The sequence below is a fragment of the Paramormyrops kingsleyae genome, chromosome 19, assembly GCF_048594095.1.
Source record: "Paramormyrops kingsleyae isolate MSU_618 chromosome 19, PKINGS_0.4, whole genome shotgun sequence".
In the NCBI taxonomy this organism is placed as follows: domain Eukaryota; kingdom Metazoa; phylum Chordata; class Actinopteri; order Osteoglossiformes; family Mormyridae; genus Paramormyrops; species Paramormyrops kingsleyae.
The window spans coordinates 4,433,654-4,457,646 of record NC_132815.1 but is presented as its reverse complement, the minus strand read 5'-3'; the positions used below and the strand labels follow the sequence as shown (position 1 = coordinate 4,457,646).

The 23,993-nt window shown below is 48.3% G+C and overlaps 3 protein-coding genes across 5 annotated transcripts in view; 2 read left to right on the top strand and 1 right to left on the bottom strand.

Annotated features, from left to right (window-relative positions):
* Positions 1 to 478: 478 nt before the first annotated feature.
* On the top strand, positions 479 to 5,977 carry ppil4 (peptidylprolyl isomerase (cyclophilin)-like 4). Its single transcript, XM_023810277.2, has 13 exons — positions 479 to 621; positions 999 to 1,066; positions 1,183 to 1,247; positions 1,334 to 1,451; positions 1,634 to 1,776; positions 2,181 to 2,277; positions 2,471 to 2,587; positions 3,022 to 3,146; positions 3,290 to 3,356; positions 3,538 to 3,649; positions 3,738 to 3,834; positions 4,041 to 4,170; positions 5,137 to 5,977. The coding sequence occupies exons 1-13, from the start codon at positions 552 to 554 to the stop codon at positions 5,332 to 5,334; spliced, it is 1,407 nt and encodes a 468-aa protein (XP_023666045.1). The 5' UTR covers positions 479 to 551; the 3' UTR covers positions 5,335 to 5,977.
* Positions 5,978 to 9,955: 3,978 nt separating this feature from the next.
* On the top strand, positions 9,956 to 16,185 carry LOC111843040 (probable ribonuclease ZC3H12D). Of its 2 annotated transcripts, none has more exons than XM_023810252.2 (6): positions 9,956 to 10,398; positions 11,806 to 12,277; positions 13,863 to 14,002; positions 14,456 to 14,690; positions 14,820 to 14,926; positions 15,276 to 16,185. In XM_023810252.2, the coding sequence occupies exons 2-6, from the start codon at positions 11,991 to 11,993 to the stop codon at positions 16,103 to 16,105; spliced, it is 1,599 nt and encodes a 532-aa protein (XP_023666020.1). In that variant the 5' UTR covers positions 9,956 to 10,398; positions 11,806 to 11,990; the 3' UTR covers positions 16,106 to 16,185. The 2 variants fall into 2 exon arrangements, with proteins under 2 accessions (XP_023666020.1, XP_023666021.1); XM_023810253.2 differs by having other exon boundaries at positions 9,956 to 10,487.
* A 109-nt stretch (positions 16,186 to 16,294) lies between these two features.
* The window catches only part of tab2 (TGF-beta activated kinase 1 (MAP3K7) binding protein 2), a 31,714-nt gene continuing 24,015 nt past the window's right edge, over positions 16,295 to 23,993 (bottom strand). Inside the window, exons 3-7 of one of the 2 annotated variants that reach the window (XM_023810251.2) lie at positions 21,974 to 23,585; positions 20,837 to 20,997; positions 20,299 to 20,392; positions 19,536 to 19,616; positions 16,295 to 18,343 (exon numbers count right to left, since the gene is read on the bottom strand). In XM_023810251.2, the coding sequence (XP_023666019.1) occupies positions 18,204 to 18,343; positions 19,536 to 19,616; positions 20,299 to 20,392; positions 20,837 to 20,997; positions 21,974 to 23,585 (2,088 nt within the window). In that variant the 3' untranslated portion in view covers positions 16,295 to 18,203. Of the gene's footprint in view, positions 18,344 to 19,520; positions 19,617 to 20,298; positions 20,393 to 20,836; positions 20,998 to 21,973; positions 23,586 to 23,993 lie in introns of both variants that reach the window. The other variant, XM_023810250.2, reaches the window with a different exon arrangement.

The following is a 23,993-nucleotide window of genomic DNA, read 5'->3' as shown; positions in this document are numbered from 1 at the left end:
ATGCCTATTATATGACATTTAGGCGTATACGTATCCCTGGCAAACAGTAAAGGCTTTTCTGTGCCTCGTTTCGACAGCTGGATGTTTTAAGCTGCGAGTTCAGTTTTCCGATTTATTGATTATGTAACGTTTCTTGGGTTGGGGAAAATGTTTGAATAATATAATACACAGGAAACGTGTACACTAATAATTTGAAAATACGGAAACCATGAATGGTGAATGCTTCCTTTCCATGTAATTCACTAAAGCTCTTCCAGGAATCAAGTTTAACTCGTACTAATACGCTTGCTGAGCCGGACCTGGGTTATTCCCCAGTTGTCCCAAACCACAACAGACGTGTATTTCGGATTTTACTGCAGTATGGAAATATTTAAATAATGCTGGAATTCCCGGGCGCTCATAGTTTAGGGAAATCGATTCATTGTAGGGCCACACTCCCGCCCGGTAGGTGGCACTGTGCATCCTTTCATTGATTTTTATCCCAAGACGGAGTTTAGGACTCGTGCTTATGATGTCATCTTTAAGAGCCGCCACTTGCTGTTTGCGTAAGAATGGCGGTGCTACTTGAAACGACATTAGGTGATATCGTTATTGACTTGTACACAGAAGAAAGGCCGAAAAGTAAGCAAGCGTGTTTGGTTTTTCTCATATAATATTGATAGCTAGGTGACTACGTGCTGGCATGGTTGTATAGCAAAGGTTGTTTTTTTCTACAAGTGCGTTAGTTCGACAGTGGTAGTAAATTATGTACAGTATTAAAATTGCTAGTGAAATATCCATTGTCATTTATGAGAAATTAGGTTTTTTTTTGTTGGCACGATCTATCATACAAAACGTACTTGTACATCTTCTAGATAGGCCGAAATGCCTAAGCAGCATACTCCCAACTCCTATTGGTTATGATTACTACCTGGTTTGTTTCATTACTTCCTTATGAATAATTATTTTTGTGGCTTTTTAGTATATTGCTCTTATCTTTTTCTTATTTCCCTTTTCAGCTACCCTGAATTTCCTAAAATTATGTAAAATAAAATACTATAACTATTGCCTCGTCCACAATGTTCAGGTAAATGAAATGAAACTCATAACGTACTGTCTAGTTAAATAGATAGTTAACAGTTTAATATAATTATTGTTATTCATGTTTGGTGTTTTGTAATCTTATAAATCTCACCCCCCCAGAGAAACTTCATTATGCAGACTGGAGACCCCACGGGGACTGGACGAGGGGGGGAGTCCGTTTTCAGGTCTGTGTTTATCTACGTCTTTGTCTTGCAGACATCAGCTGTATGGCTTTCAAGTTAATGGGAGAAATTATTTCCTTTTTCTTCAGCAAACTCTATGGGGATCAGGCATGTTTTTTTGATGCAGAGAAGGTTCCAAGAATCAAACATAAGAAGAAGGGAACTGTATCTATGGTGAACAATGGCAATGACCAGCATGGTTCTCAGGTGACCTGAACTCGGCTCACAAGAGGCATAAATTCAGTTTGACTTTATTGTCATTATAGTATACAGAGGAACATTATATAACGAGAAGTGTCAATATTCTAACAATGATGAAAACGTTGAAGTCATTAATAATATACAATATATCGCTAAGGTATTGACCTATCAGTTCCTCTGTTGATTAGTTCCTCATCACAATGGGTGAGAACTTGGATTACCTGGATGGGGTTCACACCATATTTGGAGAAGTGACTGAAGGAATGGACATCTTGAACAAGATAAATGAGGCTTTTGTGGATCAGAATTTCATCCCCTTCCAGGATATAAGGTTTGTGTGAACAGAAGCTAAATTGAGCTGTTGTGTCTACACTGAGTGTAGCATATTTTGGATATTCTTAATTAAGCTTAAGGCTTCTGTAGCATACCATTGTAGTCTTTCCTAAGTTTTGTATTCTGTAATGCCATTTAAATTAGTCTATTTTCCGACGGATTCAGAGAGCGCTCACTGAGTACTAAGCCTCCAGTCTACACCTTAGGTTTGTCACATCAGTGTTTTTTTTGTCTTGCATTTACAAATGTACATTCAATGGACTATTAGTCTACCATGTGACCTCTCAATTAGTGACTGTACATTTATTTCCAATGGCTTGTTTTAGTGTCAGTGTTTTGTACCATGTGTGTGGCCGTATAGTGCCGTAAGACAGTTTCTGTGTGTCATCTGCTCTCTTACAGAATAAACCACACTGTCATTCTCGATGACCCTTTTGATGACCCCACTAACTTAGAAATTCCAGATCGTTCACCTGAACCAACCAAAGAGCAGTTAGATGTAAGTGATTCCATAACGAGCCACGACAGACAAGCAGTCTGTGTAACTTCACAGCTTAAAGTTTGCAGCCTGAGGAATGTGAAGTAAAGGATTTCATCCTTACATATTATCTTGCTGTTTGAATGGTTCTGTGTAGTAGATTTGAAATGCTTAAACATATGGCGCTAAACCTCACCTTGTCCTCTCTGGCCAGAGTGGGCGAATCGGAGCTGATGAAGACATAGATGACACGGAAGGGAGGACTGTAGAGGAGCAGGATGAGTTGTTGAAGGAGAAAGAGGCCAAGACTCAGGCTGTCCTGCTGGAGATGGTAAGGAGGGAATGATTGGAGACCATGCTGATGTTGTATTCAGTGAGCCAGGTTATCTAACCACAAACCAGTGAGGAAGCAAGACCACTGTGCTTAATAGTAACCTGAAATCTCAGGTCTCTTAAGCACAAGGAAAGGAGGAACTCGTCCTGTTGCTGGGGGATGATCTTACTGATGCCCACAGTATGTGGAGCGTGTGGTTGATTGCAGGATATAAGCATGATTGAAGCACTAATACAGATGATGTTGGGTTTAGCGAGGGTTCACTGTATTAAATAATTTCATGGTACTTATTTACTCACTGCTTTATTTGTTTGTTTATTGTGTGGGGCATGATAGTTGTATTGGGGTTTCATTTTGTAATGTATAACCAGCCCCAGATAAAGTTCTTGCATGTGTTAACAATCAAATTTCACTTGTTCCACGTGTACCAGGTGGGTGACTTACCTGATGCTGATGTGAAGCCTCCAGAGAATGTGCTCTTTGTGTGCAAGCTTAACCCGGTGACCACAGATGAGGACCTGGAGATAATCTTCTCTCGCTTTGGTTCCATCAAGAGGTGAATACTGCCGCTAGGCTGAAGCTCCAAGTGTTAGGGACACAGTATATAGATACGGCTTATGGAAATGGCTGAGGGATGGTCTTTGTTAGGGTTCATGCAGTCACTTTTTAAACCCTTTTAAATTGTGTGTGTGTGTGTAGCTGTGAGATCATCAGAGACTGGAAGTCTGGGGACTCTCTCTGTTATGCCTTCATTGAGTTTGAAAAGGTACGATGGATTTTTCTTCCTGGCTATTATGATCAAAGTACTACATTTGACTTGCTAACATACTGATAAGAGCTGATTAGAATCCCCCTTTACGCCGAGGCAGTACGTGTATATGTGGTCGTTGAGGTCCTCCAGTTTAATATTACTTGAATCTCCATGTCTTTCCCTCCCCCCCCAACAGGAGGAGGACTGTGAAAAGGCTTATTTTAAGATGGACAATGTGCTCATCGATGATAGAAGAATTCATGTCGATTTCAGCCAGTCAGTTGCCAAGATAAAATGGAAAGGAAAAGGTTACCCCCCCCCCCCCCCCCATATATTTCCTAATTTCACAAGTGCCATCGATGAAAATTTGCTTTCTAATAATTTCTTTGTTTTTAGGGGGAAAATACACAAAAGATGACTTCAAGGCATATGAAAAAGACTTGGAGAACAGAGAGAAACTAGCTATTAAGGACAAGCACAAAGCTATGCAAGAGTATCCTTTTGCCCTTAAAGATGGAGAGGGAATTCTGTACAAGATGTAGTGTTATACATGTATGTTTATGAAATACTTCTGTTATGGGTTTATAGCATCTTTGATGGCACCTGTCAGAACCTGGTGCCTGGTGACACAACACAGGAATGTTCTACTCCAGAATAGCGCAGCACACTGGTTGGCTTTTACCTCAACATTGCCTGAAGCTCCAAGTACGAGCTGCTTTCAGACGAAGACGAGGACGGGGGAAGCCATCGGCATTCTGGGAAAAAACACAAAGAGAAGAAACGTCATCATTCTGATGAGGAGGATGGCAGAAAGTCCAAGAAACCCAAGGTTGAGAAAAGCCGTCTGAGCTTCCCGCCTGTGGAGGGAAGGATGAATTGTGCAACCAAGCTCACTGTAACTGAGAACCATGAGGCAGTACCTAGGAAAAATGCACAGTGTGACTGAGCTGAGGTTTTATTTCTGTAATGATCATTGCAAAATTAAGGAAGAGAAACTAGACCTATATTGTGGTGTGACTGTCAATCTGGTTGCTGGGGTGGTGGGTATTTTTGTTGGTTGCCTGTGTTGATTATGCTGAAAATTTAAGGGTGATTTTACACCTTAAATATGAGGCGGTGTCTGTTTATCTTCTGGAGAAATCGACGTTTTGGTGAGACTTTCTCACCCATCAACTAGGATACCAGCCTGGATCATAGGTTAGTGGCTGTAAAAGCTGGATTTCCTTAGCTACTAAGTTACTGTGTTCCTCGGGTGTGGAAATGCGTGTGCTTCTGTCGGCTCTTCAAACTTCACAGGAACTTTTGTATGGGAGAAGGTCTGGAACTTTTGAGACAAACCGCACCAACTTGGATAGATGCAGAGCTGGTGAACTCGATTACATTAATACAAGTCACTCATAGTTTGGCCCTAGAGGAGGGCCGAGTGTGTAGGGGAGCTACAGATCGGGGGGGGGGGGGGTGGATGGAGGTGGGTGTAATGCATCATCTTTCCAACAGCATGTAGTTGTTATTAGGTGTCATCTAGACTTGTGAGGCCTTTTTGATGGTATTTCTGGGTCTGTAGGTTCCCAGCGACATGTTCACTCCTGTGATGATTGAATCCAACCACCTTGTTTCTGGTAGCCGTTAAGTACAGGGGACAAATGACCTCTTTAAAGCTGCAGTCTGTCTACTCGTGATTTAAGCTGGAATGGGGAAGCTTGTTATCAATTTCCAGTTCCATGCAGGAGGAGCTAGAGAACTTCCGACTGGATGGAAAAAAAATATCCCACGGGCTGTCTTTGTCACCGCGCAGGACAGCGAGGACGGCAGACGTGAGCGAAAGGCCGGTCGACAGCGCTCTCGCTCCAGAGATCGGGAACGACACGGGCAGCACAAGCACAGCCGGGACCGGGACCGGCACCGGCAGGAGAGCCGAACCAAGGGCCACGGGTACCGGGACCGGAGCAGGAGCCCCAGGGGGTCCAGGGACAAGGACCGCCGCCGGCAGTGATGAGTGGATGAAGAGGACTGGGAACGGAGGGCAGTCCATTTACAGAAACTGTCTCGCTGGTGCCGGATAACATTCTTCATCAGATGGACTTGTGTAATAAGAGTGTTCCTAGCATGTGAGTGGTTCATTATGCCCTTTTAATTAAATTCCCTCCCTTTTTAATTGTTAAACCCATGGCTTAATCTTCGCTGTCCCCCATCTAAGCTGTTGATTGTTACAGATAACATTAAAGCGTTCATGATGAGTTGCGTATCTTACCAGCTACAGGAAGTGGAAACCATATCTTAAACGCAGTTTATCGGTATTATGATGTAAGGTTTCTATACTCACTTCGCAAACACCTACTGAAATTACTGTTTAACATCGTTTACTAGTCATTAGTTCCTTGTTTTTCTCTTAACATCCCTATGGTCGTTATTTGCTGTCGAAATAGTTTAAACCACCTCATCCGTTCCTCCTCTCAGCTCTTGGTTCTTGGCGCTTTTTGTGGCTGTTTGTACGGTTTAATGAACATGAGGCCCAGGGATCCCAAATCTCTCATTAATCTCTCCGCCATGACTTTTTCATAAACTCTTATCGCAAATAGTAACATCTGATTGGAAAGATCAGGCTGCAGATTAAAGAAAGTGGTGTGAGAATAGCATCATTGTGTCGTTATATTGTTCTGCATGGCATGTTTTACGGAAACATCTGGAAGAGCTTCATTGTGTGACCTGCGAAAGGTTGTCGCTTCATTGGGTAGGTTGGGTTACCCATTTAAGAGATGAGGGTTCTGACATACAACTGTGAGTTTAAGGCTTTATATTCAGCGCTTGGGGTCCTGATTTCTCTTTAGGGCATGAAATTGGGCCAGGCGTGGGATTAACCATCGGGGGGGGGGGGAAAGGGTGGGGTGTGGATTAGTGGGTTAGGCCTCTGTGACAATGGTCGGAAGGTTACCGGTTTGAGTCCCATCTGGAGCAGAATAGTCACAACTGCATTGGGTTTATGAAGATGGTCCCTGACCCAGCATGCTCCAGGAGTGCGGGATAAATGCCTTTCCCTGCACTCGAACCCCAGACTTTGCTCTCAACTGTATATATAGCACTGTGTATAAATCCTAAGCAGTCAAAAAAATGTTTGAATGATCTTTATGTTGGTGTAAAATTGATATGGCTGTTAAAGCATGTCAGCTTAGCCATTTCAGCAACTGTCTGGTGTACCCACGTACGTCCAACACACCTCTCATGACTAATCAATACCTCATTGAATTACTTAAATTAATCAAATGTGCTAATGATTAAATTTAACGAATACAATGAATGACGAGCGTGTCTGAGGAGAGGTTTGGGAACAGAAGCCGCGTTACAGCCGACCAACCGGTAACTTTGATGAGTGTGTGTTCAAATGTTAATATGATTTTTTCTGAGCAAATATACACTTATCACCCAGATAAATATCCTTAAACATTTTCTTTGACTGCCTAAGACTTTTGCACAGTGGGTTTGCTTCAAAGGAAAGAAAGCAGGGAAATGTGAAAACATGCTTTCCATTGCACTTGTGCAAATGGCAAATGAAGCATCATCCAGGACCACGACCCCCCCCCCCCACTGCAGCCGTTAGCAGGGGTGCCTCCCTGTATTTAACATTCTGCTAGTTGTTTCCGTGAAATGCGACTTCCTGGATGAGGGTGATCTCCTCGTTGCCCCCTCATGTTTCCTCAGGACACAGACAAGTTCTGAGAAACAGGCTCCGCAAATAGAAGTCGTGAAAGGTGAGGATGCTGCGAGTGGGCGGGACCATGAAGGATGTAGGCTTGAGGCTTGTTATTCTGGCAGCTTTTGTTGATTCTGAAACGAGGCCTTTGTGGTGTGGCGAGGGGAGAGACCTCGCACTGCTCTGCACCCACGCGTCCCAGTGCCTAGCGAGTCTGCCGCTCACCTGCTAGCGTAGAAAAAAAAATATCGTAGGACAGCAGCAGCAGATGTGCTCATCTAATGGGATTAAAATCTGGGCCTCGTCAGTAAATGCATGAGGGTCCTTTGATGGGAGCGACGGGCTGATTAATAAGCGTGTCAATCACGTCGTCGGCATTAAATAGCAATGAAATGGGAGCCTGAAATTTCTGCCGTTTGGTGTTGAAACAAAAACTAAACTTCTGCTGTGACTGAGCAGTGATTCTGTGGCAATGATAGGACTCTTGCTGTACACAGTCTGGTCAGAGATTGCTCATTTGTCCACATTCAGTGTGGAAGAGGCCCACTTCGAGGGCGAAAGTACTACAGCAACAAGAGTCATGAGGTTAATAATGATAATACTAATGAATACTTTATTGATCCCCATGGGGAAATTGTCTTTATGCCTCCCTCAACTCACTCTTTGTGTAATACATTGTCAAAGGGCAGCCACCCATAGCACCACCAGAGGAGCTGGGGGTTAAGGGCCTTGCTCAAAGGACTGCAGACATGCTGAGGCTGGGTTTGAACCGGTGACCTTCTGACCTTCTTAGCCCACTGAGCCACACGCTGGTTCATGTTGTGGGTCTCTGGAAAGGCATCAGAATGCTGCCACAGACCATGTCTCACCTTCTGATATGTTCTTGCACCGTTGGGAAATGTGTCTTTGTGCTGTATAATCTTCTGTTTACTGGCAGCGTACAAACATCTTTGGGCAAAGACAATACAGGAAGTATTTTTCAACGAGATGTTTCCTCTATTTGGTTACCACAATTGCGAGTGTTTGTTGGATTTTGCAGGTTCCTGTACCCTTCCAGCAGTTTGTTTTTTTTATCAAGATTTGAAAGCAAGATCACGCGATTAAGGCTCTATGTGTACTAAGATGCACCCTCAATACAGAATCAATAAAACTGCATATCCTTGGTATGAAGGTTCCAGTTTTGGGGCAACAAAGTGCAAAAACATCTGACAGCTACTGCTAATACAGTCTCACGAAGGCAAAAAGCAGTAGCTTCACTGACAATGAATGTAAGAAAGAGGCCTTCAGATTCTGACTGTCCACCTACATGTGTAATAGGTAGGTAAATGATTGTGTTTTCTATAAAACCCAATCAAACCAAGATATTTTGTCACAAGATAAAACAGAGCCTGAGACACCCAATTTCGGTTGTAACTCACTTTTGATAGAATACTCAGTCAGTGTTTTGCCTTCGTACGGCAGAATAAGGTTCAAATGCAACTAGATCTCACTGATGCAGTCAGGGCATCGATGAAAAAACATGAAAAAAGAATTGCGAGCAGACATCTTGAGTGCGACTGATTTATCAATCCAAGAACAGAGGTGATTATTTTTTTTGTCTGATTCTAGTGCACAGGAAAACCCTGTAACTGAGTGGGCAGAGGAGAATATTAGTGCAACCTTTACATATTGAAAGTGAGAAGAACCCCCCCCCCAGCCAGGGATGATTATATAAATGTCAATTACAGGGAAGTCTTCAGAGAGACGTACCCAGACTCAAGCCTTGTTGTCACAGAACAGCGTTATCTAAGTAAATATCGGCCTGCGGACTGGAAAGTGTGTGGGAGGGATCTCTTTTGGTTCGGGGAGAGACTCTTGGCCCTGCGTGAGTGGAGAGGGGGGTGTCGCGGTCGGCCTTGGCTTCCCCTCCATTTGTCTCTCTGTTTGTGGAAACTTGTGCACATGGGATGTCCCCGGCTGCCCCCCCCCATCCGACCCAGCACCGCAGTCTGGTACGACATGCGCAGTGGATCGACCGGTGAGCCTGTTGTTGACATCTCGAGATGAGCACCCTGGCGCGCTCGGGGTTTATACGCCAATCCAATGCGATGTTATCGTCAACATCGGGCTCAAATCCAGAAGAGTCTGGTGCAAAAAAAATGTCCTGGGGAAATGTGATGTCGTTCGACATTTTAACAATCCCACCATGTTAAAATCCAAATATGCAGTTCACGACAAAAGAGGAAACATCCATCCATTTTCTGTAACTGTTTGTCCTAATCCGGCTCCAAAGGGGTTTAGAGCCTATCCCAGAGGTTATGGGTGCAGAACAGGAAATAACCCAGTATGGGGTGCCAACCCATTGCAGAGGACACACACACCATTCAGTAACTCCAATGAACCTCAGCATGTTTTTGGAATGTGGGACCCTGGGGTACCTGGAGGAAACCCCACAAGGACACGGGGAGAACATGCAAACTCCACACCGAACCCTGTTCACGTAGGTGTGAGGCAACAGAGCTAATCACTGTGCTACCATGCCGCCCAGGAAGAGTAATAATAATAATGAAATAATGAAATGATTCTATTTTCAGGATCTTTTCAAACAAGTGCAAATATAGCAGTCACCCACGGGATCTGCAGTATTTGTCAGCATCTGAGAATCAGCCCCTCTGCCCCATCAATGATTAGAGGCCATGTGATCGATTTGAATAAGCGGGCTGGCGATGACATCATCGCCGCAGCACGGTGACCCACATGCAAAGCAGGCAGACCTGATGTAAATGTGCACATCATTATCCTGCTGCACATACCCACCAAAGGCGACCGAGTGATGGGGGGGGGGGGGAGCTCTAGGGAATTATGGGAAGAGTCCTGCAGCTAGACTTACCGCCCCGCAAGCTGCGCAGGCCAGTGTTTCAGACAAAGCTGTCGCTCGCTGTTATACATTTAGCTTCAGCTAAGGAAGCTCATTGTTCTGTCAGCTGGGAATAGCGCCGGTAAACAGAGTCCTGAAGAATCTCTTTCTAATTTTAGCTTAGCCTCAGGCTGGGTGAATAGATGTCACTGCGCCATTAAATGGTAATTCTTTGTTGGCGGAGAATGCGTGTGTCATCCAGCGAGGCACCCAGGAGGGAGACGCCCGTCAGGATGGTGGCTGAAGGCTTCTGGAGGGCCCCCCCAACAAGGAAATGCAGCTGTACTGTAACTGAGCTGCTCACTGCTCGTGATTGAATAGACTAAGTACTTACTGGACTTCCTCCTATGACTCAGGCGATAAGCGAGACTCACAGGCTTTCAGTGCGAGCAGTGCAGTTCACTCGCGCTTAGAGTGATCCTTCAGGCAGCTCCACGCTCCAGCCGTCAGCTCCCCGGTCGTAAGTAGGAGAGGTTCGTGTCCACCGATCGCCAGCAAAGGTCACACTGCCGTTTGCCATCTGCGGGGGCTTGTCCTGTAACTTTTAGGGTGTAGCACTTTGGTGAGTTTCTGTTCGTAATGTCACTTTGATGACAGTGGTTGCACTGGGGGTAATGTTCATTAATGTTCATAGGCTGGTCATTTCCTGTAACTCACACTTATGGCTACTAGTGTCTGTTTTTAGCCTTTTGGGAAAAATTGCATATCTACTGCTGCTGTGATTTGCCTGTGCTGCCTTTGCGTGGGGGTGTGAAATCTTTAAGAGGCCTTGGACATTGTGCTTTGGCTTTTGAAGCAAAATACTACATAATTCTATTGGTAGCTCTTTTGAAGAGCATAAGACAGTTTAGTACTACAAACACTGCACTTTAATACAGAGAAGTTAATATTTTAGACATTAACTGTACAGGGAACTGAAATGACAAGTCTATTTCAATATTCAAACCCAGCTCCATATTTGCAGTAGAAACTTAAAACAAAATTCACGAAGACCTTAAACCTTGAACGGCTGAAGGAGTATAAGCAGTAAGTCTGTTGTTGACATTTTAAGGTGCGTCCACGTTCTGAGGGTCTGTTACTCTGTGACTGCTGTCCCTCTTGCTGCTTTGGCTTCCACACGTATGGCTCGATTGACATGGGCCTGGAGACGTGCTCGCGGTGCTCAGCTAATTTGCAAAGTCAGAACCTGAACTCCAGCTAAGCCGAGCCAAGCCATAGCTGAACGATGCTACAGTTTACAACCGGATGGGGCAGAAAAAAATACCACACAGGTCATATTGACAAAAAGAAACATCCTTGACATTTTTGCCTAATTGTATACTTAGAGAAACTTGATGAGTCAAAATCATGAGTTGGGGATTTAAAAGGGTACAGCAGCCTTTCAGACTGATCACTCATATTTACCGCAGCTTTGAAACACTACTGGAACTTGAGGGGTTTTCCGGTCCCCTCCTTGAGGGAAATAGTCAGTGAAATGCACATGCACTGTTGACAAACCCTGGGGGGGGGCGGTTCGACCCTTCGAAGACTGACTGCTTGTGTTTGCGAAAGGCCAGTCTGGTACGCTGGGGCAGCTACGCACACGCAGAAGCAAGAGGTATAACAGGCTAATTATGGTCCCAGGTGTTAGTGACGCCAACAACAACCACGGCTTATTAAAATAACCCAGAAACAGGGGCTCTAATTGGACCTTTTGAAAAGCCCCCCCCCCCCCTTTTCATCTTTGCGGCATGAAGCTGGGGCTTTTGGTGACAGTGACGCAAGTGTGCATGTGTGTGTGGCTGTGTTGCTCACCGGCTGCAGTGCTCTGATCGTATCGTCGCGCACAGAAACCTCTGAAAACCCCTTGTGACACCATCTTGGGCTTCCTGTGTTTACAGTGTCTCTGCAAGGCCAACCACCACCTGCATAGCCCGGCCCCCTCCACAGCGTCAACTTTTCCAAAGCCGGCTGTTGCCGTGGAAACTCGCGCACGTGGACAAGATAGAAAAGGGCAGCGAGGCGGGTCCTCTGGTGACAGAAGGAGCTTAGGAGGCGAGGGAGGCGCAGCTGAAGAGGCAGAGCCATGGACAGACAGCAGAGTAACGTGGAGCGCTTTCTCAAACTCGGCTACGCCTACGGGGACATCCTGCGTGTGCTGGAGAACATGCACCACGACGCCCAGACCAACGACATCCTGGAGGAGCTGCTGAAGACCAGCCGCTCCGCCAACCCCTCGCCCCCTGGCTCCCGCACCAGCAGTCCCCAGCTGGTACCCAGGGGGTGCGGCTCCCCTCAGCCGCACCAGGAGGACACGGGCGGTAGCGCCGGTCTCCGGCCCATCGTCATCGACGGCAGCAATGTGGCCATGAGGTAAGGCTCCTGCCTCCTTTTTTGAAGACGTTCACGCGGTAATTAACAGCAGCCCAGCGCCAAACCCCCAGCAAAGGCAGAACTTAGCACTTCTGTCCCCTCATAAGCGCACTTTGGAGTGTTTTAAAAAAAAAATTAGTCAGTGTAACACTAAAAGGATGTTAGGGTAGCAAACAAATTGGAGGGTGAATTTTAAGCGAGCTTCCCTGCCATCCAGCTTGTCTGCGACCGTAGCTTTGAGTGACGGTGTCTGCCTTTAGGAATGCTTTTAGGTCAGCTTTCTTGAAACGGGATGAATGAGGGAGATGATTGCTGTGGAACGTAAGGGCAGAGACCGGAGTCAGGCTGTCTTCAGCAATCAGGCTCTGCGGGATTGCAGACGGAATCATCCACGCCTGCACCATGCTATGCGTCTTCAGAGCTCCCACTGTCTAACACCTGGGGGTTTACTGTAGAATGTCTGACTTAAGTCTGGGTCAGACCTGTAAAACAACCGATATTTATCAGCCTAGAAGTTGGAGTAGCTTCCAGAAGTGCGAAAGGTCATTTTGGGGGAGAGGAAATAAAAAAATACTACTTTTCAGTGTCTCTTAGCGTAGCAAAGGAAGGCTGCTGGCAACTGAGCCGACGGTGGAATATTCAAATTCAGTGATGCAACTGAAACTGAGAGAACAAGAAACAGAAGCTGGTTTCTTGCAGATTATTCTTTTTCAAAACACTTTGCCGAGAAAGGGAACCAGCTCTCTATGGCTTCAAAGCTGGATGCCGGTCCTTATGTGGTTACTGCACTGCAATGTTTTTCTTAAAACTGTCCCGTGTGCGTGGTCGAGTCTCACTCTAAACGGGCAGTGAGGCTGGTGCAGTGCGCTCTCTGCAAAGTGGTCTGCCACTTCCTGCTGGAGCAGGCCAACCGAGGGGAAACCCCCCCCCAGAGCAAGTCGTTCTTGCTGCCTGTGACCTGAACAGCCGTTTGCCAGTGTTGCTTAGGTCTGTGATCCATCAAGAGCCTCGGCCCGCTCTGGGAAACAAACACCTGCCACAGCGCTCACTCGCCAGAAAACCCGCCAGTGACTTGCTTTACAGAATAAGGCGTGACTTCCAGCTGCAATTAATTCCTGCTGTAGTTGTGCACAGACACGTACTGAGGGCAAATCATACGCACAAATCTTGATTTCGTTTTCATGTCTGCGTTGTTTGTTTTTAAATCAGGGCTGCTCCTTGGGTTGAATGTTAAAGGCAATTCTGAGCAAGATTCTGGGGGGGGGGAAAAAAAAGGGATAATGAAATCACATGACCTGGAGGAGTTGAGTCAGTCAGCCATCACTTCCTGAAAGGGAGAGATGGACGGGCACCTAAGAAAGTCACATTCTCGGGGATGTGTGTGATCTTGTCACTCTGGGTGGAGGCACTGCTGAAATGTCTATCTGCAGTTGTGCTGTTGCATTTCCCTGATTCCTACTACAGCTTACACTTTTTTGGCAAATGCTTGTTTCCCACGGGGGGGGGGGGATTGTGTGAATCCACCGCGTCACAAAGCACCTACAACGGCGGCGCCTCTAATCAGGTTCGCCCTCTTTCATTACAGCCATGGAAACAAGCAGGTGTTCTCTTGCCGCGGGCTGCAGTTAGCAGTGAAGTGGTTCTGGGACAGGGGTCACCGTGACATCACCGTCTTCGTGCCCCTGTGGAGGAAGGAGACGCCCAAGCCAGACACTCCCATCACAGGTAGCTCAACTTGCCAGAAGATAATCAACTTACCGACAACGCTGTATAATGAAATAGGTTTTCCATTAACAAAAAGCAGCCCGGCTACCTCACCACCTTAGGTGCAAACAAGCTGCGATTACCAAGAACACAATACACCCAACCCCTCTGTTACCGACCATATGCAAATATGACCAGATTACAGTATGTTTGCCTGACAGCAGCGCACAGAGTGAGAGAGCCCTTTGAAGAAAGTGCCAAATGTTAAAAATGTAACAATGAATGACTGAAAAAGTCATAAGTACAGTCGCGGTCACGACCAGGTCGTTGAAACGGAACTCAGTCGTTAAATGAGGAGTGGTTGCAAAGAATTGACATTCAAGTGCTAAATACCCACTCACACGCCTGTAGGGCTGCTATTGTTACATCATATTTTCTGGTAATTCTTGAACTGACACCCATGTCCCATGACAGACCAACACATCCTCTACGAGCTGGAACAGAGAAATATCCTGGTTTTCACACCATCGCGCTGCATCAATGGTAAGCGGGTGGTCTGCTACGACGACCGCTACATCGTCAGGCTGGCCTTCGACTGTGGCGGCGTCATCGTGTCCAATGACAACTACCGCGACCTGCAGACCGAGAAGCCACAGTGGAAGAAGTTCATCGAGGAGAGGCTGCTGATGTACACCTTCGCTAACAACATGTATGTCCAAAATAACATCCTGTTATACACTGTCAAAGTCATCACCTTGATTATCAATTTACATAATAAAGGAATCCTGTTGTTGTCAACGCAAAAATACTAGCTAAAATCCAGTCTTCGTTTTTAAAGGTTTATGCCTCCCGACGATCCTTTGGGAAGGAACGGACCGACATTAGACAACTTCCTGAGAAAGACTCCAGGCCCCCCCGAGGGCAAACGGGTGCACTGCCCCTACGGTACGCCTCCATACAGATTTGCCTTTACTTCCTGTTTGTCAGAATCACAAATGTTTCCACACAGCTGTTCATGGTCTCCCATCCGTGACTCGAGCAGGTGTCCTACAGGATTTACTTCATTTAGTCCATTGGTTGATTTTGTTCCATTTGGAATAGGGGTGTTGTTAATTGTTACTGCAACCACCAATGGCTTGAAGGACTGTCCAAATGGGTTTAAGGACCTCTTCCTGTCCTTAGTGAAGGCACCGAAGCATGCAGTGCCATGATTTCACTCAAAACTACTTGTCAACAAGGATGTAAGAGCTGTTATGTGGAATGCTATCTGACACCCTGTTTTCTTTCCCTCCAGGTAAAAAGTGCACGTACGGCGTTAAATGTAAATATTACCACCCGGAGCGCTCAAACCAGTCTCAGCTATCGGTTGCCGACGAGCTCCGGGCAAAAACTAAACCAGTTCTGGAGCTGGACCAGCCTGGTAACACACGACCCTGCTCCCCTGGTCAGACAGTCCCCTCAGACGGACTCTCCCTCAGAACCTCCTTATCAGACTATGGACACAACGGCCATTTTTACATCAGCCCCCCACCCACTAAAGCTCCAAGTTGCCAGGAGGACCATCCCTGCCGACTCTCTCCCTCCACGCAGCTGGACAGCCGGAGGGATTCGAGCAGCCCAGTCCACTCACGAAGGTCGCCCACCTGCCAGAGCCTTGAGAGCGACGAAGCTTTCGGCTCTCTGGAGTCGTCGGTGTCTCACCTGTACGTGCAAGAGCCGGAGAGTCAGGAGCTCCCCCAGCTGTGCTGCCGGGGCCCCGGGAGCCCACAGCAGAGCCAGTGCAGCACCAAACACTGCTGCAGCTCGCAGAGACAGTGCAGGGACAGCCACCTGCCAGAGGGCTATTACCACGGGTCTGCTCGCTGGCTGCAGGCCGGCCATAACCACAATGCATTCAGGCACCATCAGCACGCCCACGGGCATTGCCCCTCGTATGGGGAGCCAGCTCGCTACACGGCACGCCGTTACGCCCAGCCGCACGCCCCCTGGGGGGCTTTTTCCCTGGATCCCAGTGCACACACCAACAGCGAGCAGAGGAGGAGTATGAGAACTCAGCTTGGTAGCATGTTCCCCCAAAGCACTGTGAACATGTCCGAACTCGTTCCACTGATCCACCGGCTTTGAAGCAGCCAGTGGAACAGCCGCTTCTAGCCTTTCCCCTATTTTTATGTAGTATTATTCTTAAATAAAAACGCTGCTTTGCTCTTTGTGTTCATTTCCTCCTCGTGCTGCACAACCCTTTCAGCATTAACTCTACTGCCCTCTGCTGGATGTTAAGTGGTGGGCCACTTACCAAAGTACAAAAAGGAACAATTCAGAGTAGATTTTTTTTTTTATTTTTACAAATAACTTATCTGTTACAAAGACTGTTTTCCCAGCTAAACTCAAAAACAACTTTAGATATCCAAATCATTTAATCATTGTAATGAACTGAATCTTCACACCGAGGTGCAAATGAAGCTGAAAACTCCTTTTGGAAGCAGAGCATGATGCAAGTGCTTCAGTAACAACTCTGGTATTAGCTGTTCAGTTGGCTTCCATGACTGAAAGATCTGTTTAAAAAACTTGATATAATCTCGCAGTTGTATGGCCAAGTTACAGAATCACCATTCTAAAAAAAAATAAAATAAAAAAAAAAAATGTGCACTGGCATATCAAGATGTGACTCCACGGATCTCTGCAGGGGGAACCGTAAAAAGGGTAAAGGACCAATCTCCATTCTCATCAAACCATTATCAAAGTCAAAGCTTTACGGGACAAACGGAAACGTCTGGGGGGGTCACAAATAGGGTTTATATACACACTTTCACCTTTGTCTCATCCCGTTTCACTTTGATTAACATTGTATTGTTATTTTGGAGACAGAAGGGAAAAGGCACATGGTGAAACATTTAAAAAAAAAAAAAAAAAAAAACACTAAAAAAGTACAAATCTACAAATGGCAAGTTCTAATTCTCAATCCATATGGCATAGTAAACGTCCCATTTCCGATAGCCCCTAAAAACTGCCACCTTCCAAAAATGAGTCCTCAGTTCAATCCCCAAACGTTGTCCCCATCTCCGGCTCACCGTCCTGCAAGGGACGCGGCGTCACTCAGCACAGGAGTGAAAAATCCCCCCCCCCCCCTCCCCGAAAAAGTCAAGCCTACATTCCAGTTGTCAGACAAGATGACGGCTCGTGACGTTCCGTAGGCTCCCAACCAGTCTGATGTCTTTGGCACCCCAAGGCAAATCCCCAGCTTCTCCGCAGGTCGTAGTGGGGCAGGAGGGGTAAAAATGAACATTTACAGGGCCGACGAGCAGATCAGAGGGGAGAAAGTGTGCATAGTTTCATATTATTGCTCTTCTGTTATGCAAGGCTTCACTTCTCACAGATATCAAGTAAAAAGCTTAGAAAGGGACAACGTGCTTATTTGGTTGGGAAAAAAAAAAAACAGAAAAAGTCTATTATGCTATACTTACAGGAAATACAAGTGATTCATAGCGTGGGGAGGTGCGCGTTTAAAGCACGTTCTAAAACTATGTACAGTAAAACTGGGCTATTAATCCGACTTGTACTGTACATACAAAGCATGCCGTTTACTTTGACTCGTTAACTGTGGATCGAAGGAACGGAATCTGAAGCAGAAGGGACGCGAGGCAACATTTTGGTGGCGGGAAAACATTCTTCCCATCTTCCGCTGGGAAGAGACCAGCCAGAATAGTCCAACAAAGGAAGAGGGAAGGAGAGGAAAAAAAAAAAAAAAAAAAAAGCTGTGTGTTGGTTTGTTTTCCCGTCAGACGCAGCGCTGTAGCCAAGCCCCCTCCCTGGATCCTTCTCTGTCCCAGAAGAAAAGGCGAAGGAACATGAACACCTTGGAGGAGTGAGTGAGAGCTCGCGCATGTGTATGTGTGTGTGCGCACATGCGATCGTGCCAAAATTACTACTCATAATACTGCGTGCAGAAGTGCCGAGCAGCCCCCCCAAGTATGAGGATTCCCCAGAAAGCAGGGAGGGGGCCCTGCACATACTGTCGACTCCAAGGTGAGGTATTATCAGGGCTGCTGCCTTAAGTAACACAACCTGTAAACACGATCCAGTCAAGCCTTCAGCGGACCACATTCTACAAAAAAAAAAATCATAAATCCTTGCAGTGTGTCCATACGTTCTTGAAATCCCCGTTCCTAAGCGAGTCGCAGATAGCGGTAGGGAAATGAGCCGCGGCCCTCTGGCGCCCCCTGGCTCAGAAGTGCCGTGGGAACTCGCACTGTTCACAGCGGTGAAGAGCAGGGTGGTTCAGAAAGGTGCAGGCCGTACAGCTCCACTGCACCCCTTCGTCTTCCTCCTGGTCTGCTACAGTCTTTGGGGTCCTTGAGCTGGACTCTGCAGGGTAGAGAGATGGGGGTTTGGGGAGGGGGGGGGGGAGAGATCAGAATGCAGATACCCAAAGGGGGCCTTTTGTTACAGAGATCCTCATTTGACAAGCCAATTTGGAGTAGGTTCGGCCTCAATCTCAGACGGAAAGGGTGTGACTTTGTCCGGGGAGGGGGCTGTTTCATAACTCCGGCCCACATGGCTAAAATAATCAAACAACCAATCCCCGGGACCAAATTTAACTGAATCAGCCTTTTTGGCCAAACAAAAGCTGAAATTGTGGTCCTTTCACCATTGTGTACACACAGGCTGAGAAGACTGTCTGTATTCTGCTGTGGCTTCGGAGATGTCAGTCTCCCCGAGTGAGTAAAACGGCCGGCAAGCGTGTCAGCCCACTGCAGCTGTGCTTGTGTGTGGGCTTGCACACACACACACACACACGCACACACACACACACACACACACGCACACACACACACACGCACGCACGCACACACACACACGCACACACACAAAGGCTGTGCAAATCACAAGACGCGTTTGCTGGAACTGGAAAATAACAGGTGGCGTCAGATGGAAGAGGGACAGGCAGCCGGACACGAGGACGGGGGCAGAGAGGGGGACGGGCATGGGCACGGAGAGGGGGACGGGCATGGGCACAGAGAAGGGGACGGGCACAGAGAGGGGGACGGGCACAGAGAGGGGGACGGGCACAGAGAGGGGGACGGGCACAGAGAGGGGGACGGGCACAGAGAAGGGGACGGGCACAGAGAAGGGGACGGGCACAGAGAGGGGGACGGGCACAGAGGTACCAAACAAGCGGGGACGCAGGAGGGAGGCCACAGGGCTCCTTCTTTAATTTGGAGAGAGAGAGAGAGAGAGAGAGAGATAGAGAGACAGAAAAAGAAAGAGAAGCAAAGAGGAGCAGGGAGTCTGCAGCAGTGAGTTGGTAAAATGAACGACAGACCAAGCTAAGCTAAGCTAAGCTAAGCTAAGCAGACCACTGCCGAGTCTGTTTTGTTAGCATTTCCAGAAACGACGATCATAAAATAAAAATCTAATACCTGCCTTTTCATATGATCAAGATTTAGATATATGGGATCTGGGTGTCAGGGAGCATCAGAGGCCACACATAAGACAGGACAAGCAGGGAAGAAATGAGTGGGAACCGGTTTGTAAGACTTACCCACAGATAAAGTACCTTTGGGTTTGGGTGGAACAGGACCTAGGAATCCAATGTTGTCATAAAAGTTATGAATTGCACTGGGATTAAAGTGTGGTCCTGTAACAGATCGAGACGAGTGATTATGTGACATTTTCTACACGACACAAAAACAAACAAAACTCAGTTGGACTAAAGAGACAATATCCTGCATCAGACAAACATCCTCAGAGAAAAGGGAGCTTCCCCTATCGATACACCCAACAAAATAACCAAACTGCACATTTCCCCCATCTCTCCAGCCCTCCCACCATACATTTTTCCCCATATTTCCACAAAAGCTACTCGAGTCTGGGGTTCCTGCTAAGGCAATATCGCTCGGGCCACTAAACCAGGCCTGGGGGGGGTGGGGGCTGCCATCACAGGGACCATACACCCCCACTAGCCCTCTAGAGGCAGGATGCAATTCAGGAAACTATCGCAAGCTGACAGCTCTCCGGCCCGGAGGAGGAACCGTGAGGGGAGCTTGCCTCCGCGCCCCAACCGTATAAAGCTGCCAGCGATACTTCCGCATTCCTCCGATGTATTCCACGGATGTGTTAGCATGTTAGCGTTAGTCGGCAGGGTTTAAAGGCTCTGCGGCCGGGTACTTGAAGGTCAGTTAAGTGCCTCGTCAGAATGTCCTTGGTGACGTAGGCATGCGGGCACCACCGATTCGGCAGGTACGCATGCGCTCGTGTCACACTGCGCGTTGCTGCCTCGGCAACGGGAGCGGGCGGTGAGCGCAACGGGGCCCGAGTACCTTTTGTCAGAAGGAGATCGATTTCTTTGGTTAAGCAGTCAATGTCAATCTGCAGCATCCTGTTTCTGCAACGCAAGTTCTGCATTTCCTCAATCTGATAAAGGAGAGATGAAACAAGGTTACACTTTCTACCCACCGTGGGAGAGCAGCTTTTATTTTAATTTTTTACTTGTTTAATGAATGCAAGAAAAGCGCCAGATGAATGTTATGCTTCCAAGAGAGCCATGCAGGAGGTTAATTCCACGGAAAAGCATTCCAAGCCGTGTGTTAGTGATCCGCGTGACCTCTGCACATCTAATGCTTGCTCATCGTCCAACAGGAGTCGTGCTTAATGTTTATTTCTCAACGTGGTGTGAAGATCCTCATCTAGTTGGGATTACAACATCCCAATAGAGTGTTCATTTGCAAAGGGACCTTGGGGTCATCACCTTGAGGTCACTCCTCAAACTATTACAGGATGTGTGTCTCTCACATTACCGGCCGTGACAGAAAAATACCGAAGCTGAGCTTCACTGTAATGGACATATGCCTCACTTACGGAGGGTGCCTGGGAGATGGAATTGGACCTCTGGAGCCGTCTGCGGGTGAGGTCATTCTCCATCTCGTTGACCTCCTCCTTCAACTTCTCCAGCTTCTTCTTCTTCAGCTGCAGCTCGTGGCACAGCCTGTCCATCCGAGCCTTCTGGTGTATCAACAGAGCTGTGGGCATAGCGGCACGACAGGGGTTCTGCTGGATGACTGGCTTGGCGACCGTACGGCCAACTGGACCCCATAGTGTGTGAGTCACAAAGAGACATTCAGGCATGCCGCATTCCACTGAACTATACCCAAAATAACAAATCGAATACCAGCCAATTCACACAATCATGCCTTTTACGATACCCAACAACAGAGAAGTTTCTAGAGGAAAAAATACCAAACTGCCTTTCTCCTAAAGGGCTCGGACTCAAGGCCCAAGGGCCAATGCAAGACCAGACAGCGGCAACCATGGGGGAAGGGGATGTGACCCATAGTCACTGTGGGCCCATCAAAGAGAACTCCCAGAAAGGAAACAAAGTGATCCATGCAGGCGTGACGAGGACGCCAGCCCACTTAATGGCAATGAGAGCCTACTGCTAAACCGTGAAAGTCTCACCCTGCTCCCAAACCTTTAAAGAGGTCTACCGAGTAAACCAAGGATACAAGAGCAGCAGCATATACAGTTTGCCTGAAATGCATTCAGATTCCCATAATGTTGATGCTACGTTAAAAACAGGCATAAACAACAGCTTGTGGTTAGATTTCCGTCTTGGCAAGAGGCAGTGGAAAAAGCATTTACTACTCGCGAGTAGAAACATACACAATGTCCCTCACGTGATCATACAAGATCAACGTGCTCACACGTTCCCACAGAACGGCATCTGGCTTATGACTGCCGACTTGAAGGAACATGAATCGCTGGTCAGAGACATCAGGCAGAAATCATGGCGCAGGAGCAAAGGAGCACGAATCCACAGCACCCAAAACTTACCATGCATAACACAATAACATACAGGTGATTTAATTTAAACTAATTTAGAAAATGTCTGCACACACGCAAACCGTGTGAAGATTTGTTTGCTGCTTTGCTTGCTGCCTCATTTACGGCTCCCACCCCCCGCCACAAACAGGCCCCGCCTCAGTAAACGGCCCCCACCTTGTGTGTAAGCGGCGTCGTCAGAGCTGACACTGAGCCGGCGCGGGGTGCTGGGCCTCTCCCTGTGTGCCGACAGCGGGTCCGACAGGTGATGGGGGTCCGGCTCGGCAAAGTGTTCCGAGGGAAGGCTGAGCATGTTGGGGACCTCGAAGGTGGGGGAGACCACGCCGGGGGACACGGCCGGCGGCTTGTTTGGGGACACGGTGATTTTGAAAGTGTACTTGGTGTTGGGCTGGGTGACCACTACGCGGGGGGAGGTCACTGCACCACTGGCCCCCATTGAGGAGCGGGACTTGGGCGGGTGGTGGTGGATGTATGCGGGCCCCATGCTCACCTGTCCCGCTACGCCGCGCCCCCCAGCAGGGCCCTGCAGCCCTGCAGAATTGGCAGAAATATAAACGGTAGGGTTGCGTCCACCGGCATCGTCGCCGGCCGCGTTGGCGGAGATGTAGAACTTAGGCTGGGGGCGGGAGGCAGAGGGGGCTGCGGCGGCATCGTCGGGACCAGCGGTTGCGGCGGATGGAGGGCTGGGGGAGATGTAGAGGGTGGGCTGGCTGCGGTTCAGGGCTGTCCCGCTGATGGACAAGGGCGCAGTGGAGCAGGTGCTGGTGCCCATGGGGGACGAGGAGGGGCAGGAGGAGGACGAGGAGGCGGCAGAAGTGGACGAGGAGGGTCGGACACCGCCGACGGGATGCAGGATGGCGGCGGAGTTACTGCGCTGGGGCGATTCCAGCTTGATCTCGATCTGGTTCTTGCGGGGGCCTGTTGTGATGGCCTGTATGTTGTACTGACCGCTGGAGGCTGCCGGCGCCTGCAGGATGGAGGGGGCCTGCGGGTTCGTGGGAGAGCTGATGGGCATGTAGACGTGGGATGTCTGGTGGCCCTGCGCCGTGTGCCCTGAGGTATGCGAGGAGCCTAGCTGGCAGGGCAGCGCCCGGCCACCGGGCAGCGGGGAGGGGTGGGAGATCTGGTAGGTCTGCTGCTGGGTCGTGGGGCTGTACGGGGACCAGGCCGCCTGGGGCTGTTGCTGCTGCTGCTGCAGCTGTTGCCGGGGCGTGGGAGTCTGGCTGACGTACGGTCGGATGTAGATGGAATTGCCCTGGGGGCTGTTGAGACTGGGCTGGGGCCCACCGTGGATGTGCAACGAGGTGGGCGTGTTGCGGCCTGTCTGGATGTTGGGGGCCAGCGTGACGGTTATGGGGTTGAAGCGGGGTGCCTGTCCCTTGTTACCCAGCTGATAGAGGCCCAGGTGCTGTGGGGGCTGGGGTTTCCGGACAGGGTCCATTACGCCAAGTGCGTTGAAGCTGGGAGGCACCTGTGCCGGGGCGGACTGCGGCTCGGGCGGTAGGAAGTGCCCACTGGGCTGTGACCCCTGCAGGGGCCCGTCGCTCAGGCTGTGTGTGAGAGTCCGGCTGCCGTTCATCCTCTGGCTGTCCCGAGCCGGGGACACATGCACATTCTGAGAATGCAGGCCCAGGTTCAACTGGGTCATGTGATTCTGGAGTCTGGACAGGCCGGGCTCGTCTGGGAAGCTGAGGTTTCCTTCACCGTACAGGTATCCTGTGCTTACCTGGGACAGGTACTCACAACAGGCATGCAAGTTGTTGTTGTTCTGAAAGTCAAATTAGTGATTATGGTCACATTTGTGCATCTTTATAGAGTCTCTCGTTATAATTAACAGCAGAAATAAAGTCACACAAACAGAAAAGCACCTATGACAATTAGGGCCGTAGCGATCATGCTGAGATGTAATCGTGCAATGTATATGGCAAGGGTGCAAGGGCAATAATCTCCAGGGCTTTAGATCAGGGGTGGGCAATATTATCCAGAAAGGGCCGCTGTGTATGTGGGTTTTCGTTGCAGCCCCGTTTTAGATTATTAATTAGAGGACTGATTGGCTGAAGAGTCCTCATACCTGGGTTTGAACTGCTGACCTAAAGGTTATACCAAAAACCTGCAAACACACCAGCCCTTTGCGGATAAGGCTGCCCACCCCTGCATTAGATGATGCGTGAAACAT